Source organism: Ornithorhynchus anatinus, chromosome 6, assembly GCF_004115215.2.
Source record: "Ornithorhynchus anatinus isolate Pmale09 chromosome 6, mOrnAna1.pri.v4, whole genome shotgun sequence".
In the NCBI taxonomy this organism is placed as follows: domain Eukaryota; kingdom Metazoa; phylum Chordata; class Mammalia; order Monotremata; family Ornithorhynchidae; genus Ornithorhynchus; species Ornithorhynchus anatinus.
In genome coordinates, this window is record NC_041733.1 from 51,295,359 (window position 1) to 51,309,478 (window position 14,120).

The 14,120-nt window shown below is 61.3% G+C and overlaps 1 protein-coding gene across 1 annotated transcript; it reads right to left on the reverse strand.

Annotated features, from left to right (window-relative positions):
* Positions 1-1,751: 1,751 nt before the first annotated feature.
* On the reverse strand, positions 1,752-11,244 carry PCDH18 (protocadherin 18). The gene is made up of 4 exons (XM_029067944.2): positions 8,352-11,244; positions 8,113-8,198; positions 7,806-7,969; positions 1,752-3,511 (listed from the first exon to the last, which is right to left on the reverse strand). Exons 1-4 carry the CDS (start codon positions 10,863-10,865, stop codon positions 2,859-2,861), a joined length of 3,417 nt encoding a protein of 1,138 aa, XP_028923777.1. The 5' UTR covers positions 10,866-11,244; the 3' UTR covers positions 1,752-2,858.
* Between the last annotated feature and the right edge of the window lie 2,876 nt (positions 11,245-14,120).

Consider the following 14,120-nt stretch of genomic DNA (forward strand, 5'->3'; position numbering starts at 1 on the left):
TCATCAGCAAGATGAGAAGCAGCGTGGCTTAGTGGAAAGAGCACGGGCTTGGGAGTCAAAAGTCGTGGGTTCTAATCCCAGCTCCACTTATCAGATGTGTGAGTTTGGGCAAGTCACTTGACTTCTCTGTGCTTCAGTTACCTCAGTGAAAAATTGGGATTAGGACTGTGAGCCCCACAGAAGACAACCTGATTACCTTCTCTCTACCCCAGTGCTTAGAACAGTGCTCGGCACATAGTAAATGCTTAACAAGGATCATTATTATTATTATTAAAATGGAGATTAAGACTCTGAGCCCCAAGTGGGACAACCTGATTACCTTGTATCTACCCCAGGGCTTAGAATAGTGATGGGCCCATAGTGAGCACTTAACAAATACCATTATTGTTCATGATTTATTACAATGAACTTACAGTATAGAGGCGGGAGCCTGCCATACAGAGCTGTTTCATCTTTTTTAAATATCCGTCTTCGACACGCAGGTTGAAATCCTTCGTAATAGGGCTCTCTTCAGACATCCACCTTTCCCTCACCCTCCACTTCCAGCCTTCTTTTCCCTTCTGCGTGCACCTCTCCATTTGCTCCCGGATCCCCCACCCAGCCCCTTTCGGTCAGTCTGCCGAGCCGCCGTTCGCCACGGCTCGGAAGGTTTTCTGACTTTCGAAGGGAGCCGAGTTTCTCTGCACCGTCTGAGCTGGCAGGAAATGTGACTGAGGGATTTCCTGGGGAATTCCAACCATTCCCAACAGCTGGAAGAATAGGCATCGCAAATAAGGTGGGCCACTTGAGTTTCTGTTTTCGCCGGAAAAGACTCAGCGTTTTGCGTGTCGCCGAGATGTGGGGATTTGAGGCCAAGTCTCTCTCCGACCGTATACGTTAACTCTAGTGTGTTGCCCATCCCGGAATCCAGCTGAGCAGGCGGTGAGTGCTTGTGCTTGGCTTTCCAGGGCACAATCACCTTTTTGGTGTTGAGTGCACGTTCTTACCGGACAAGCCCGAGAGCTAGACGCTGCTCCCCATTCTGCCGCTCTTCCTAGAGCTCGGGACGCCCAGGGGCCGGCAGCGTGTCCAGCGACGGGCTCCTCTGGGGAGCGGCAGCACCGGGCTCACCCCGGGGTCACTTAGTCTCCGAGGCAGTGGACGCTCCCCAGGGCTCACCCGAGACCCGAGAGTCGGCGCCGCTACCGGAGGGAGCGTTGGAGGCCGGAGAGGTCCGGCTTGAAACGGGGACTCCTGGCCGATCCTTGGCCCTTCCTTGGATAGCCCCTGCCCTCATAAAGAGAAAATGGACTTTAGCCCTTGGGGTCTGTGGGCGAAGCGGTGACCGGGGCACCGGAGGGATCGCTTACCGGGTCGGCCGTGGGGGCCGATAGCCCGGGAAGCATCCGAAAGACGAGAATGGATTGCCCGAGAGGGGACGCTGATCTTGAGCTGTTTGGTTATTTCTTCTGGTTTAGGTGCTAGTCTCATTGTGATTTGAACTCTCGCCCCCCTCCTCAAATGAGGCCAACTCTCACTCCTTTCCTTCCCCCATCAGGCCTGACGGGAGCTGCGGGGCAGGTTTTCTTCTCCGCCTACGGTCATCGAGGGCTCCCGCCTTTCCAGCTGAAGCCCGAGGGCCAGGCCACGAGCAGCCTACTCGGTGCCCACCAGCCCCAGCCCGCTGGGACTGCGGGAAGTGGCGGAAGCGCCACCCCGAGGAAGGATTTCTTTGTGCTCCATTTCCTTTTTCCATTGACACCCACAACTACTGGTGATACAATAATAGCAGTTTATTCATAATGCACTAGCAGTCATAAACGAGAGCAGAAAGGTACTATTCCAAGAGGAACACCCCAGCCAGCCATGCAGGGTACTTGAGAAATCAATGAGAGAGAGAGAGCAGTCAGAAATGCAACAAAACAAGACAGGACAATGAAAGTACCATATGAGGTTCAAAACGATTCTCCTCACCCGCGGGAGGAGAGAGAGAGACGAGCAAAGTCCGCAGGAGGGCGGTGAACGTCGACGATAACCATAAGAGGCCGGGCCCGAGGCGGGGTCCTCGGGCGGTCTGATGGGGGGCCCGAGATGGGATGGATTCCTTATTTCCCGCGCGTCCCCGTGTCTCCGGCTCCACCGTCTTGAGCTGCGCGGATGCCACTCTGGGCCGAGAGGAAGAGCTGCCGTCCTGCCCCGTTGCCTGCCGGGGGCCGTTGATGACCCTGGCGGGGCGAGCCTGGCGGGGGTCTCGGGAGCGACCACTGCACCCCGTAGAGGCTCCGGCCCTAGGACGGGGAGAGGGCCGGGACCGAGGACGGGTGAAGATTCAGCGAGGGGAGCCCACCTCTGCCGTCTCAATGGAAACAGGGGAGGGGGCTCCTCGATTCCTGTCCTCTCCACTTTCAGCCAGGATGGCCGGGGCCGGGCCTTCGAACACTTAGTAACACAGGTTTGTCATGGGAGTACAAAAATAAAATTTATTTGTTAAATTACACATAAATATAAGATACAAATGTATTTTTAAAATACAGATTAGAATAACCACACTTGCATTGTGTACATATGAAAATACGGTATTTTGATATTCAACATACACAGACACATTTATGATAAATGTAACTCGCGGCCAGAGCCGATTGTTTGCGATGGGCGCCCTCCGCCACGTCCCGGCGGGCAGACCTTTCCTACGACCCGGTCGGCCGTGCCCAGGCTCCAGCAGGCCGACCTCTACCGCGTCCCGGCTCTGAAGGACGGACCGCCCCGGAGCTCCGGCCCGTCGCCTCCCGGTTCCGGCGGGCCCACCTCGGTGGGTGGAAGGACCTCGTCCCCGGCCGCGGCGGGCTGCGCGCCCCGGAGCCCCGGTGGGTCACGGCGGCCTAGCTCTGCCGTGCCTCCTGGAGCAGCTTGTTGATCTCGGCCACCAGCTCGCTGGCGTCCATCAGTTCGTGCTGGCCTTCGCCCAGGTGGTTGAGAGCGTTGTCCAAGTCGTCCTCCTCATAGTTCTCGGGGATCTCCTCCATGGCCGGGAGCCATTTGGCCGCCGGCTGGCCGCTGGCGTGGGTCCCCGCGGCCGGCCCGGGGTTGCCGGCGGGATTCTGGAAGTGCGTGCTGGCCGCCCAGGCCGCCACACCCTGGGGGTAGCCGGCGGGCTTGGCCACCATCTGGCCCTTGCGCCGCTCCAGCGAGCTGGGGCAGTCGGCCGGCCCGCCCTGAGGGTCGGCGTCTAAGGACGGGGGCAACAGGCGCTGGAAGACACAGCTCATCTCGGCAAGCAGCGACGAGGGGCCCGGGTCCCCCCCGGCGCCGTCCGCGTCCTTTCCGAAGGTGGAGAAGCTCCTCTTCTTGTCGCCGGGATCCCCGGCCTGCACGGCGGCGGCGGCGGTGGCGGGGGGCGACTCGGGCGGCGGGGGGAACTCCTCGCCCGGGATGAAGAGGTTGGTGCGGTAGTCCGAGGGGGACGGGAGCGGCGGCATCCAACACTGGTCTGAGTGTCCGAGGACCCGGCATTCCTCCGTGCACAGTCGCATGGCTGCGGGGAGGGCGGGAGCAAATCCCTGAGTCCACTCGCCTCCCCATCTTCCCTCCCGAGCCCGTCCGCTTCCCCGCACCTCCCCCCCCGCCTAGGGCGACCCCGCCGTCTCCCTGTCGCTCCAGCCCACGAGCTCGGCATCATCCTGGACTCCTCTCTCTCCTTCAAGCCTCATGTGCAGTCGGTTCCCAAATCCTGTCGGGTCACTGACCTCCCTGCCTCCGGCCTCTCCCTTCTTCAGGCCACATTTTGTTCTGCCGCCCAGATTGGTTTTCTAAACCCTCCGTCTGGACGTGTCTCCCCATTCTTCGGTGACCTCTGATGGTTGCCCATCCCGCTGTACATCAAAGGGAGACTTGTCACCGTAGACCTCGAATGCCCCATCGCTCATCTCTCTCCTCCCTTTCTCCGCTCTTCTCCCACTACAGAACAGTCCGCAGACGTCACTCCTCTAATATCGTTCTACTCGGTAAGCCTCACTTTTGACTCTCTTGAAGTTGACCCCCTTGGCTAAAAGCGCTCCCCACTCCCTAGAATTCTCTTCCCCCTTCACGGCCAACAGCGCGTCACTCTCCCTGTCTCCAAAGCCCGACTAAAATCCCCTCTCCTCCAGGAAGCTTTCCCTGAGTAATCATCTCTCCACCCCCTTCCCCCTCCCTTCTGCGTCACCTATGCACTCGGGTGATTCCGTAAGCATTTCGATATTCACCCCACCTCCTGCGGCATGAATAGTACACATCTTTATGCCGTCTATCCCCCTACCTGTGATTTACTATTTGAACGTCTGTCTTCCCTGTTAGACTGTGGAAGGTGATTGAGGCAGGGGTCTTGTCTTATCCCAGGCCCTTAGTACCCAGTAAGCACTCGATAAATGCCACCGATGGATCAACTGAAGTCTTTGTCAACCACCTTACCTTACAGTGTTTTCCCTACCAGTGATCTAAATTCCTGGGCCAGTGCAGCCTGTGAAGACACAGTCCCTGACCTCAAAGAGTTGACAATCTAGTGGCGGGAAGAGAAGAGCATCTGCTTTTTGGAAAACAAACTGCAGAGGGAAGGGAGTGCTCCCGGACATACCCGGCACCAGCCTGGGAAGGTCTCGGTTGGATTATTTTTAGTGCTTGTGTTACGACTCGTCGTGTAAGGTGGAGAGTTTGCCTGTGTTGGGAGAGCGTCTTCCCGATTGCCGGTCCCCTTGATTTTGTGTTAGAGGCGCTGGATCCACACACACACACACACTGGTCCCCATTAGACTGTGCTATTTTCTGATCTTCTCCCGACTTGGGGGTTGATGACAGAATGTGAAATTCCCCTTGGGTTGATAATACTGCTGTGACCTCTACCGAACACTCGTATGTATTGACTGCTTCTTATGTACAGAGCACTGATCTAAGCACCGGGGAGAGTATGACGCATCGGAATTAGCAGACACGTTTCCTGCCCGTAAGTTTTTGGTCTGCAGTTTGGAAAGCTGCACGACCTAGTGGAAAGAACACAGGCCTGGAAACCGGAGCTCAGTTTCCTCACTGGTAAGATGTGGATTAAAAACCTGTTCTCTCTCCTACTTAGACTCCGCACCTCATATGGGAAAGGAATTGTGTCTGATCTGAGTAACTCTTATCTATCTTAGTGCTTAGAACAGTGTTTAGCATGTAGTAAGTGCTTCACAAATAGTATAATTAATAATAAACATTCTGGTATTTTTTAGATGCTTACCAAATGCCAAGCAAGTGCTGGGGCAGCTATAAGAAAATCATTCCTTCAATCATAGTTACTAAGCACCCACTGGGTGCGGAGCACTATACTAAGCGCTTGGAATGCACGATTTGGCAACGGAAAGAGACGATCCCTGCCCAGCGACGGGCTCATCAGATCCCACGTGGGCCTCACAGTCTGAGGTAGAACTGGTATTGAATGCCCATTCTGCAGATGAGGGAACCGAGGCACAGAGAAGTGAAGTGATTTGCCCAAGGTCACAAAGCGGCAGAGCCCGGATTAGAATCCCGGTCCTTTGACTCCCAGGCCCATATGCTCTTTTCCACTAGGCCATGCTGCTTCTCTAGATAATAGTAATAAATATAATTACTAGGAGCCGTGGTGGATCGGGAATGTTCATCTTTCCTCTGCTGGCCTGTCCCCTCTGGTGGGAGCAGAACCCATCATTTGAAGGTGGAGCTGTGGGGATCGGGAGTTGGGGAGGAGAGAGCTGGAAATCGGTCCGGTAAAGGACGCCCTGTCTGTCGCTGTGTCGGAAGGGGAGACTCGGGGAAGAGGAGCGGGAAATGACTTAGCGGTGCCCGGGGTTAAAGGAGAATGGGCAGTGGAGAATTGTAAGAGAAATAACCGGAAAGGGAGGAGGGGGTTAGAGGAACCACCTGGGTTGGAAACGGGACAGAGGATGGGAGGAAGGGCTCTGAGGAAGCGGGACTAAAAGGGGGAAGAGTCACTCCTTCAACCCTTCTGCCTATGAGCATCTCATTATGTTGGGTGAATGGAAACGGCACATCTGGGTGAAACGTGGCTGCCACTTTACAGAGGGAGAAACCGAAGCCCAGAAACAAGGAGAAACAGAGCAGAGTTGACACAGTGCCCTGGGGTTTCGGGTTTCAGCATCAGGGAGGGGAGAGAGAGAGAAAGGAGTTGGGAGTCGGAAAGTAGTTGCTCGAAGGTGGGGGAGGGGATTGAGAGGGGGAATGGGTCCGTCGGAGAACATAGCGTGGGGTCCAGAGCCGGAGAGGGTGGTGAGCTTTGTTACTGCGATCCTGGGATTCTCCCCACCGCCAGGCCCGACGAGGCAGGGGTGAGGAGCGTTCTGATGCTCCCGGAGAGGATCGATGATTTCCTATGGGATTCTCTCCCCTCTCCCAATCGCCCCACGGAGCCCCAAGGCATCGCCGCCGCTGCTCATCCGCCTGCCCCTGTTGATCCGCCTGCCGCCGCTTATCCGCCTGCCAGGGGCTCGGGGCCGGGGATGAGGTGCGGCTTAGTGGTCGGAAAGGGAGGCTGCAAGGTCCAGAGACCCGGATTCTAGTCCCACTTCTGCCTCTTGCTTGCTGGGTGATACGAAAAGAATCCCTTCACCTCTTTGGGTTTCAGGGTCCTCATCTGTAAGATGAGGAGACGCTAGCTGCTCTCTCTCTCTCAGGTCCCACGGAGGAAGGGGGCTGTTTTGTCCCTGACATTTGGCCCTTAAGAAGCGATGGATCGATTCTGGGTGGGTCAGAACAACAACCCAGGCCAAGTGCCTTGCTGATCACCTCCTCCTCTCACAGGGAGGGATGGGTCTGGGGAATAGAAAACATCAATTTCCGCACGCCAGAGTTGTGAACGAATCTGAAGAGAGCGTTCCGCCGGCAGCGGGCCTCGCCCTCCTCTCCGCGACGAGCCGCCTTAAGGCCCAGCTCCTCACTATTTAAGTGATCTGCTTCCATCCCCGGCCCCCAGGCCTCCACCCCCACCTCGCCCTCCTACCCGGCTTCTACTCCCCAGGCTTGCGGTCTTCCCGCCCTCCTGCTCCTCGGGCTTGTGGTCTACGCTGCGTCTCCTCCGGGGAGCCCTCCCCTCCGGGAAGCTGAATCCTGCAGGGCAGATCTTGTTACAGGAAATGCCCCAGCCAAATCGGAGCTCAGCTCACTAGCAGGCACTGCGTACAACTGGCTGAAGGGTGAAATCCACGGGGATTGGTAGAGGTAGAGCGGCAGGGTAAGGAGATGGGGGGGAGCGTGTGCATGTTTACGTATGTATGTGTTTTCGAGAAGCAGCGTGGCCAAGGGGAAAGAGCACGGACCTGGGAATCGGGGGACCGGAGTCCCCCAACCCGGCTCTGCCACTTGTCTGCATCTGTGACCGTGGGCAAGTCTCTTCACTTCCCCGTGCCTCGGTTTCCTCGCCTGTAGATATGGGGATTCGATGCCCGTTCTCCCTCTTACTTAAACTGTGAAGCCCCATGGGGGACCTGGACTGTGTCTGACCTGATGAACTGGTATCTAAGCCAGTGCTTCTAGCAGCGTTGAGACATAGTAAGCGCTTCACGGGTACGGTCACGGTGATATTTTAGTGTCGGTGTGTGCCTGGGTTTCTGAGCGGGTGCAGGGTATCTTTGGCCCACGCGAACCCGTAAGCACACACAGACACACAAACACGCGCACACGTACACTCCGAGCACCGCCCGTCCATCGCGACCACCCCCGAAAAGCCCCGCGATGCGGCACCCGTGGCCTCGCTCCGACCCCGCCTCGGGGACGGCACACCTAGGGGGCGGAGCGTGGCTCAGAGACGCTTCCGGGACGCTCACCTGCGGGAATTCTCCCATCCGTGAGGAAGAGGTCGCTGAACCCTTCCCCGAGGAGCCTGTCGATGGGAGAGTCCCGGCCCAGGTCGTAGTCGCTGTCTCCGGCCTCGCTGTCACCGCGGCCGCTGTCTTTCAGGCTGAACTTGTCCATGTCCTGCAGGGCGTACCTGGAAACGGCAGTGACGGGAGGCAGAGTCACGGGGGCGTCACGGGGGCGGGCCGGCCCCCGCGGGGAGGCCAGGGCGCGGGCCCCCGTCGGTGCCGGCGGGGGGAGCGGAGGTCCGGGGACAGAGCCGACCAGTTTTCCTACCTGTAGCTTCGGGAGTACTTGTTGCCTCGGAAGCTGGGTCTCGGCTGGTACTGGCCCTGGTGGAGCATGGCGAGGAGCTGGGACACCTGCGGACGAGAGCGGCGGGCAGCGCTGACACCCCCCACCCCCCGCCTCCCCCCGCCACGTAGCGGAAGAGGCCCGAGACCCGTGCGTGTTAGGGAACGCCGAGGGATGGGGAGGCTCCGGGCGGGACGGGGCGGGGCAGGGGGAGCACTCACCTCCACGGCGGGCGTGGCGTGGGTCAGGTCCAGGGAGAAGCGGTCCGGCCCGTGGCCCGAGGAGACGGTCCCCAGGCTGTTGAGGGACTGGTGGCTGTGGTGGCCGGGCCCGCCCCCGCCGCGGCCCAGCGGGCCTCTCTCCGGCTTCGGGGAGGCGGAGGGGGAGGCCCGGTGCTGAGATCGGATGGGCAGGGTGCCGTTGACCGTGGGCACCAGGGTGATGTCGCCCTTGTGGATCTGCCGGGACGGCCGCTTGGGGTGCTGCTGATAGGTGGACTCGGCCACGCGGCAGTTGTAGGAGCGCGTGTCTTTCTTGTCGCGGTTGCACCTGGTGGCGAACAGGACCATGGCCCCGAGCAGCAGGGCGCAGACGGCCCCGAGGGACACGATGATCAGCAGCGAGGCGTCGGGCGGGGCCGGGCCGGCCGAGTTTCCGGCGGCACCGGCCGCCCCCTCGGCCCCCTCCGCCACGGAGCAGCGCAGGAGGGCCCGGGCGTGGAGGCGCGGGCGGCCGTGGTCGTAGACCAGCACCCGGATCTCGCGGCCGGCGGGCGGCAGGGAGGCCGCGCTCACGTTGACGTACAGGTCGCACAGGTCCGGGTCCAGGAAGAAGGCGGCGTCGTCGTTGCCCGCCTCGATGGAGCAGCCCAGCCGGGCGTTGGCCCCGGCGTCGCGGTCCACGGCCCGGACGCCCGCCGCCCGGAAGCCGGGCCCGGCGCCTCGGGGGACGGCGACGCGGGCCGTGCCGTTGCGCAGCGGCGGGGCCACGATGACTGGGGCGTTGTCGTTCTCGTCCACGACGGTGAGGACCACGGTGGCGTTGGCGCCGAGCCCCCGCGGCTCGCCCCCGTCCCGCGCCTCGACGGCGAAGACGATCTCCCCGACCTCTTCGCGGTCAAAGGTCCGCAGCGCGTAGAGGGCCCCGTTGGACGGGTCGACGGTGACGAAGGAGGCCACGGGGAGGCCGGCGACGGAGCCGTCCGGGATGGCGTAGGTGACGCGGCCGTTGGCCCCCAGGTCGGGGTCGGCGGCCGCGACGGAGGCCAGGTAGGCCCCCGGGGCGTTGTTCTCGGACACGGCCAGCTCGTAGCGGCTCCGCTGGAAGCGGGGCGCGTTGTCGTTGACGTCGCCCACGCGGACGGTGAAGCGGCGGGTGGCCGAGAGGCCGGGCGTCCCGCGGTCCTCGGCCACCAGGGTCAGGCTGTACTCGTCCCGCTCCTCCCTGTCCAGCGTGGCGTTGGTCAGGACCAGGTAGTTGTCCTCGTAGGTCCGGTGGAGGCGAAAGCGGCCGTGCCCGTGCAGCCTGCAGGCCACCTGGCCGTTGGGGCCCGAGTCGGCGTCCCGGACGCGGACCAGGGCCACGAAGGTGTCGACGGGGTCGCCCTCGGACACGTGGGCGGCCTCCTCACGGCCGGGGGCCATGAGGTTGAGGTCGATCTCGGGGCTGTTGTCGTTGACGTCGGCCACCTGGACGCTCACCTTGCAGTGCGCCGGGATGGAGTTGGGGCCCAGGTCCTGGGCCTGCACGCCGATCTCGTAGGAGGACACGGCCTCGAAGTCCAGGGGCCGGGCCAGGGTCAGCAGCCCCCGCCGGGGGTCGACGCGGAAGGTCTCGGCCACGGCGGGGGCCACGTGGCCGCTGAAGGCGTACACCACCTGGCCGTTGGGCCCCAGGTCCGGGTCGGTGGCGTTCAGGTCCAGGAGCAGGGTCCCCACGGGGGCGTCCTCGGGCAGCCGCACGGCGTAGGCGGGCCGCTCGAAGGCCGGGCTGTTGTCGTTGGAGTCGGACACGCTGACGGACAGCAGGGCCGAGCCGGTGCGGGGTGGCGCCCCCCGGTCCGAGGCGGTCAGCCGCAGCTGGTAGCTGGCCGTGCGCTCGCGGTCCAGCTCCCGGGCCACCACCAGCTCGGCGAAGGCCGCCCCGTCGGCCGCCCGGGTGCGCACCTCCAGGCCGAAGGCGTCGTTGGCGGCCAGCGCGTAGCTGTGCAGGCCGTTGTCGCCCACGTCCGGGTCGGCGGCCCCGTCCAGGGGGATGCGGGTGCCCACGGCGGCGCTCTCGGAGATCTCGATGGGGATGAGCGGGCGGGCGAACTGGGGCGCGTGGTCGTTGATGTCCAGCACCTCCACCTCCACGTGGAAGAGCTGCAGGTGGTCGGTGGGCAGCGTGATCACGTCGAACTGGATGGAGCAGTTGGGCTGGGCCGGGCAGAGCTGCTCGCGGTCCACGCGGGCCGCCACGCGGATGTCGCCCGTGTCCTCCCGCACGGTCAGCAGCGGCGGCGCGCTGCCCCGCTGCATGGCGCGGAACCGCACCGAGCCCGGACTGGGCAGCCGCGCCAGCACGTCCCCCGCGTCCTCCCACAGCCGGCCGACCACCGTGCCCACCCGCTGCTCCTCGTACAGCCGGTAGCGCAGGTTCCTGCCCAGCGCCCCCGCGCTCAGGCTGGCCAGCAGGGCGAGGAGCAGGACGGGCGGGCCCGCGGGGAGCCCCCCACCGCGGGCGACCGGACGCATCGCCCCCTCAGCGCCGGAGGAGGAGCAGGAGGAGCAGGAGGAGCAGGAGGAGGAGGAGGAGGAGGAGGAGGAGGAGAGCGCCAAGACCGGCGGCTGCGCCTCGGGCCGGACGGAGGGCGAGTCCGGATCCCGCGCTCGGACCGGCCGCGGGCTGCGGTCACCGGGCGGCCGCGGAGGCTCCCCGGCGCTGTCCGGGCACCGTCCGGGCCGGTCGGCGGCGTTGGGGGCGACGGCCGCCCCCCGGTCCCATCGGGGCTCGGCCCCGCGGTGGCCCCGCGCCGCGCCCGCGATGCACACGCTCGGGAGCCGACCCGGCTGGCCCCGCGCCGCGGCTCCGCGCCCTCCACGCTCCGCTCTCCCCCCTCTCCGCGCTCCTCCTTCTCTCTTCTCCGTGCTCCGCTTTCTCTCCTCTCCCTGCTCTGCTCCCTCCGCGCTCCGCTGTCTTCGCTCCCCACTCTCTCGCTCCTCCGCTCTCCGCTCCTTCTCCGTTCAACTTGGCTCCAAGAGAGACAAAGCTGGGGGCCGGCGGGGGGCCTCCTGCTCCCACCCAATCAGCGGCCTCCCAAATCAAAGCCGGGGAGCTGGAGGAGGGAATCGAGGCGGCGCTCACCCTCCTCCTCCTCCTCCTCTTTCTCCTTTCCCTGCCTCCCTCCCTCCTTCCCAACTCCCCTCCTTCTCCTCTCCCTCTGCCCTCCCTTATTATCTTCACCCTCTCCTCCACCCTTACTTTCCCCACCCTCCCCTCTGCTACTCCCTCCCTTTCTCTCCTCCTCCTAGCCCCCCCACCCTTACTCTCCCCACTACCCCCTCCTCTAGCCTCTCCCCTCCTCCCCTTCGCTCCACTGTCTCCTTCACCGTCCCTCTCCTCCCTCCTTTGCTTGCTCTTCCCACTCCTCTCCTTCCATCCGAACTCCTCTCCCCGTGTCCCCGCTCCCGATCGCCTCCCCACCACTGCGCGCCGTGGCTTTCCCTCGCCTGTCTCCTCCTGACCGCATTGCTTTCTCTCGCCGACTTTGCCGTAACGACAAAGAGGAGACAAATGAGTAAAGACAAACTTTGAATCAACTTCTGGTCCGCTTTACGCTTACGGAGCAATTTCGAGTGGCGTAAAAATAATCTCCATCACAAGACACGTATTTACCCTGAGTGCCTTATGCTAGCAGAGTCGAAGCAAACGCAGTGGTTCCCTGACTCTGCCTCCTCAGGAGCCCCCTCCTCCTTCCCCTCCTCCTCTCTCCCCTCCTTGGTTAACGTTTGGATTCATCTAATAATTGCCGTATCTTCGCCTTCAGTGCTCTGCACTCAATAAACGCTCCGCTAATAGACGTAAGAAATCCATTTGAGAAGAGCACGGTTTTAGGGGGGAGAGAAATGTAGCTCAGTTTATTTTCTGTTCTTCTTGCCTTTCCCCGTTAAAGGCGCTCGGGGATTAGGGAAACGACGCTCGCTTCTGTTAACCGGCTTCGGGCTCCGTCCAAGACGATTTCAGGGTTCGGAACTTCTCCTTAAACTAAGATTTCAGAAGATGTCTTTCAGGGCTGAGTGGGTTCTGGGGCAGTGGGGTTGGGGCTTTAATTTTTCTGCTTGCACACTTCTTCAGAAAATCCTTCTCATCTTGCTTAGAGAGGCGGTTCTGGGACCAGCCCAAGTGGTTGGAGGAGCAAAGCCCACCCTCACCAAACCTGCTCCATTTTGCTTCCCAGAGCCCCTTCCAAAGGCTCTGGAAGTGTTTTCTGCACATCACCTGTCTTCTTTTCTAAGGGGGCGCTTGGATCCGAGGGAGGAAATGAAAAGGCCGAGCAGAACTTTCCAGGTGGTTCCGTCCAGATGTCAGAGCGTTAATCAGTCGATCGTATTTAAGGAGCGATTACTGTGTGCAGGACCCCGTATTGAGCGCCTAGGAGAGTACAGCGCAGCCATACGACAGACATGTTCCTTGCCCACCAGGAAATCTCCCACTCTTCTCCACCGGCTCCAGAAACCCATTTCAGTTTCTCATTTGAAATGCGGTTATGTGTGACGTGCTTTCCTTTTCCCCTTCTGGGCAGCAGAGTCCCTTTAAGTTTATCCATCTAGCCGCAGTCTGGCTTCTCTCCTTCCTCCCTGCATTATTCCTCGGCTGGCTTTACCCACTTGCTTATTTGCTCTTTTGCATCGGTTTCTGGACGCTCTACCGTTGATTTTTTTTTGTTTCCTTCCCCTCCGTCTCGCTACCCCGGTCCCCCAGAACCGAGCTCCTCCCTGCCTCAGGCCTTTCCGCCCTGGCCAGGCTCTGCCCAGTGGGCCAAGTCACCGAGGAGAAGGCTCTCGGGGGAGCGGAGAGCAGAGGAGGCTCAGCGGGAACTCCCCTCCTTCTTAAGCATTCAAAAGCATTTGATCAGCCATTGTCTCTCCCGTCAGGAGCCGGCGCCGTGTGGCAAATTGGGCAGAATAGAGATGGCGATAATGAATGTATTTATCGGCGGCTCACGCCGACCGACATTCTGCCCCGTATGAATAATCCGGGCTCCCCGTCGGCGGCCCGGGGCCCGCCGGTCCGCGATCCCCACGGGCAGGGCCGGGGAGCCGGCGCGGGCGCCGGGGACTGGATAGGGGCCCGGCCATCTGGCCCGCACGGCAGCCAGCCGTCCCTCCATCCATACAGCTGATTGCGACACTTCGGGCCCCGGCCAACCCCTTCGCCCAAGGCGGAAACGCGGAGGAGGGAATTCAGTGACCACGCTGAGCTGAGAGGTCCTCCTCCTCACGTTGGTGGGCCTGCTGCTGGGATCCGCCTTCCCCGGACTTTGTGCTGGGACAAGACTCTCCCTGAGCGGGGTTCACCGAGGCCCCCACGCACCCTTTCTGCTGTCGGGCCATCGCTCCCCTGAATACGGAAACGATCGGCCGCCTACCTGACGCCCCCGAGACGGCTAATTAAAAATAATAATAATAATAATTATCGTACTTGTTAAGTACTTACAGTGTGCCAGGCACTGTTCTAAGCCCTGGGGTACACACAGGATAGCTTGTCCCACTTGGGGCTCACAGTCTTAATCCCCATTTTACAGTTGAGGTAACCGAGGCCAGAGAAGTGACGTCACTTGCCCGAGGTCCCATAGCCGACAGTGGCGGAGCCGGGATGAGAACCCCTGACCTTCTGACTCCCGGGCCCGTGCTCAATCTGCTACGCCATGCTGCTTTCCTGGGGGAAAGTAGTTCTGGGGAAGCACGGTGGCTGTTTCGAACCAACTGGAAATTGATAAACGTCCTCCA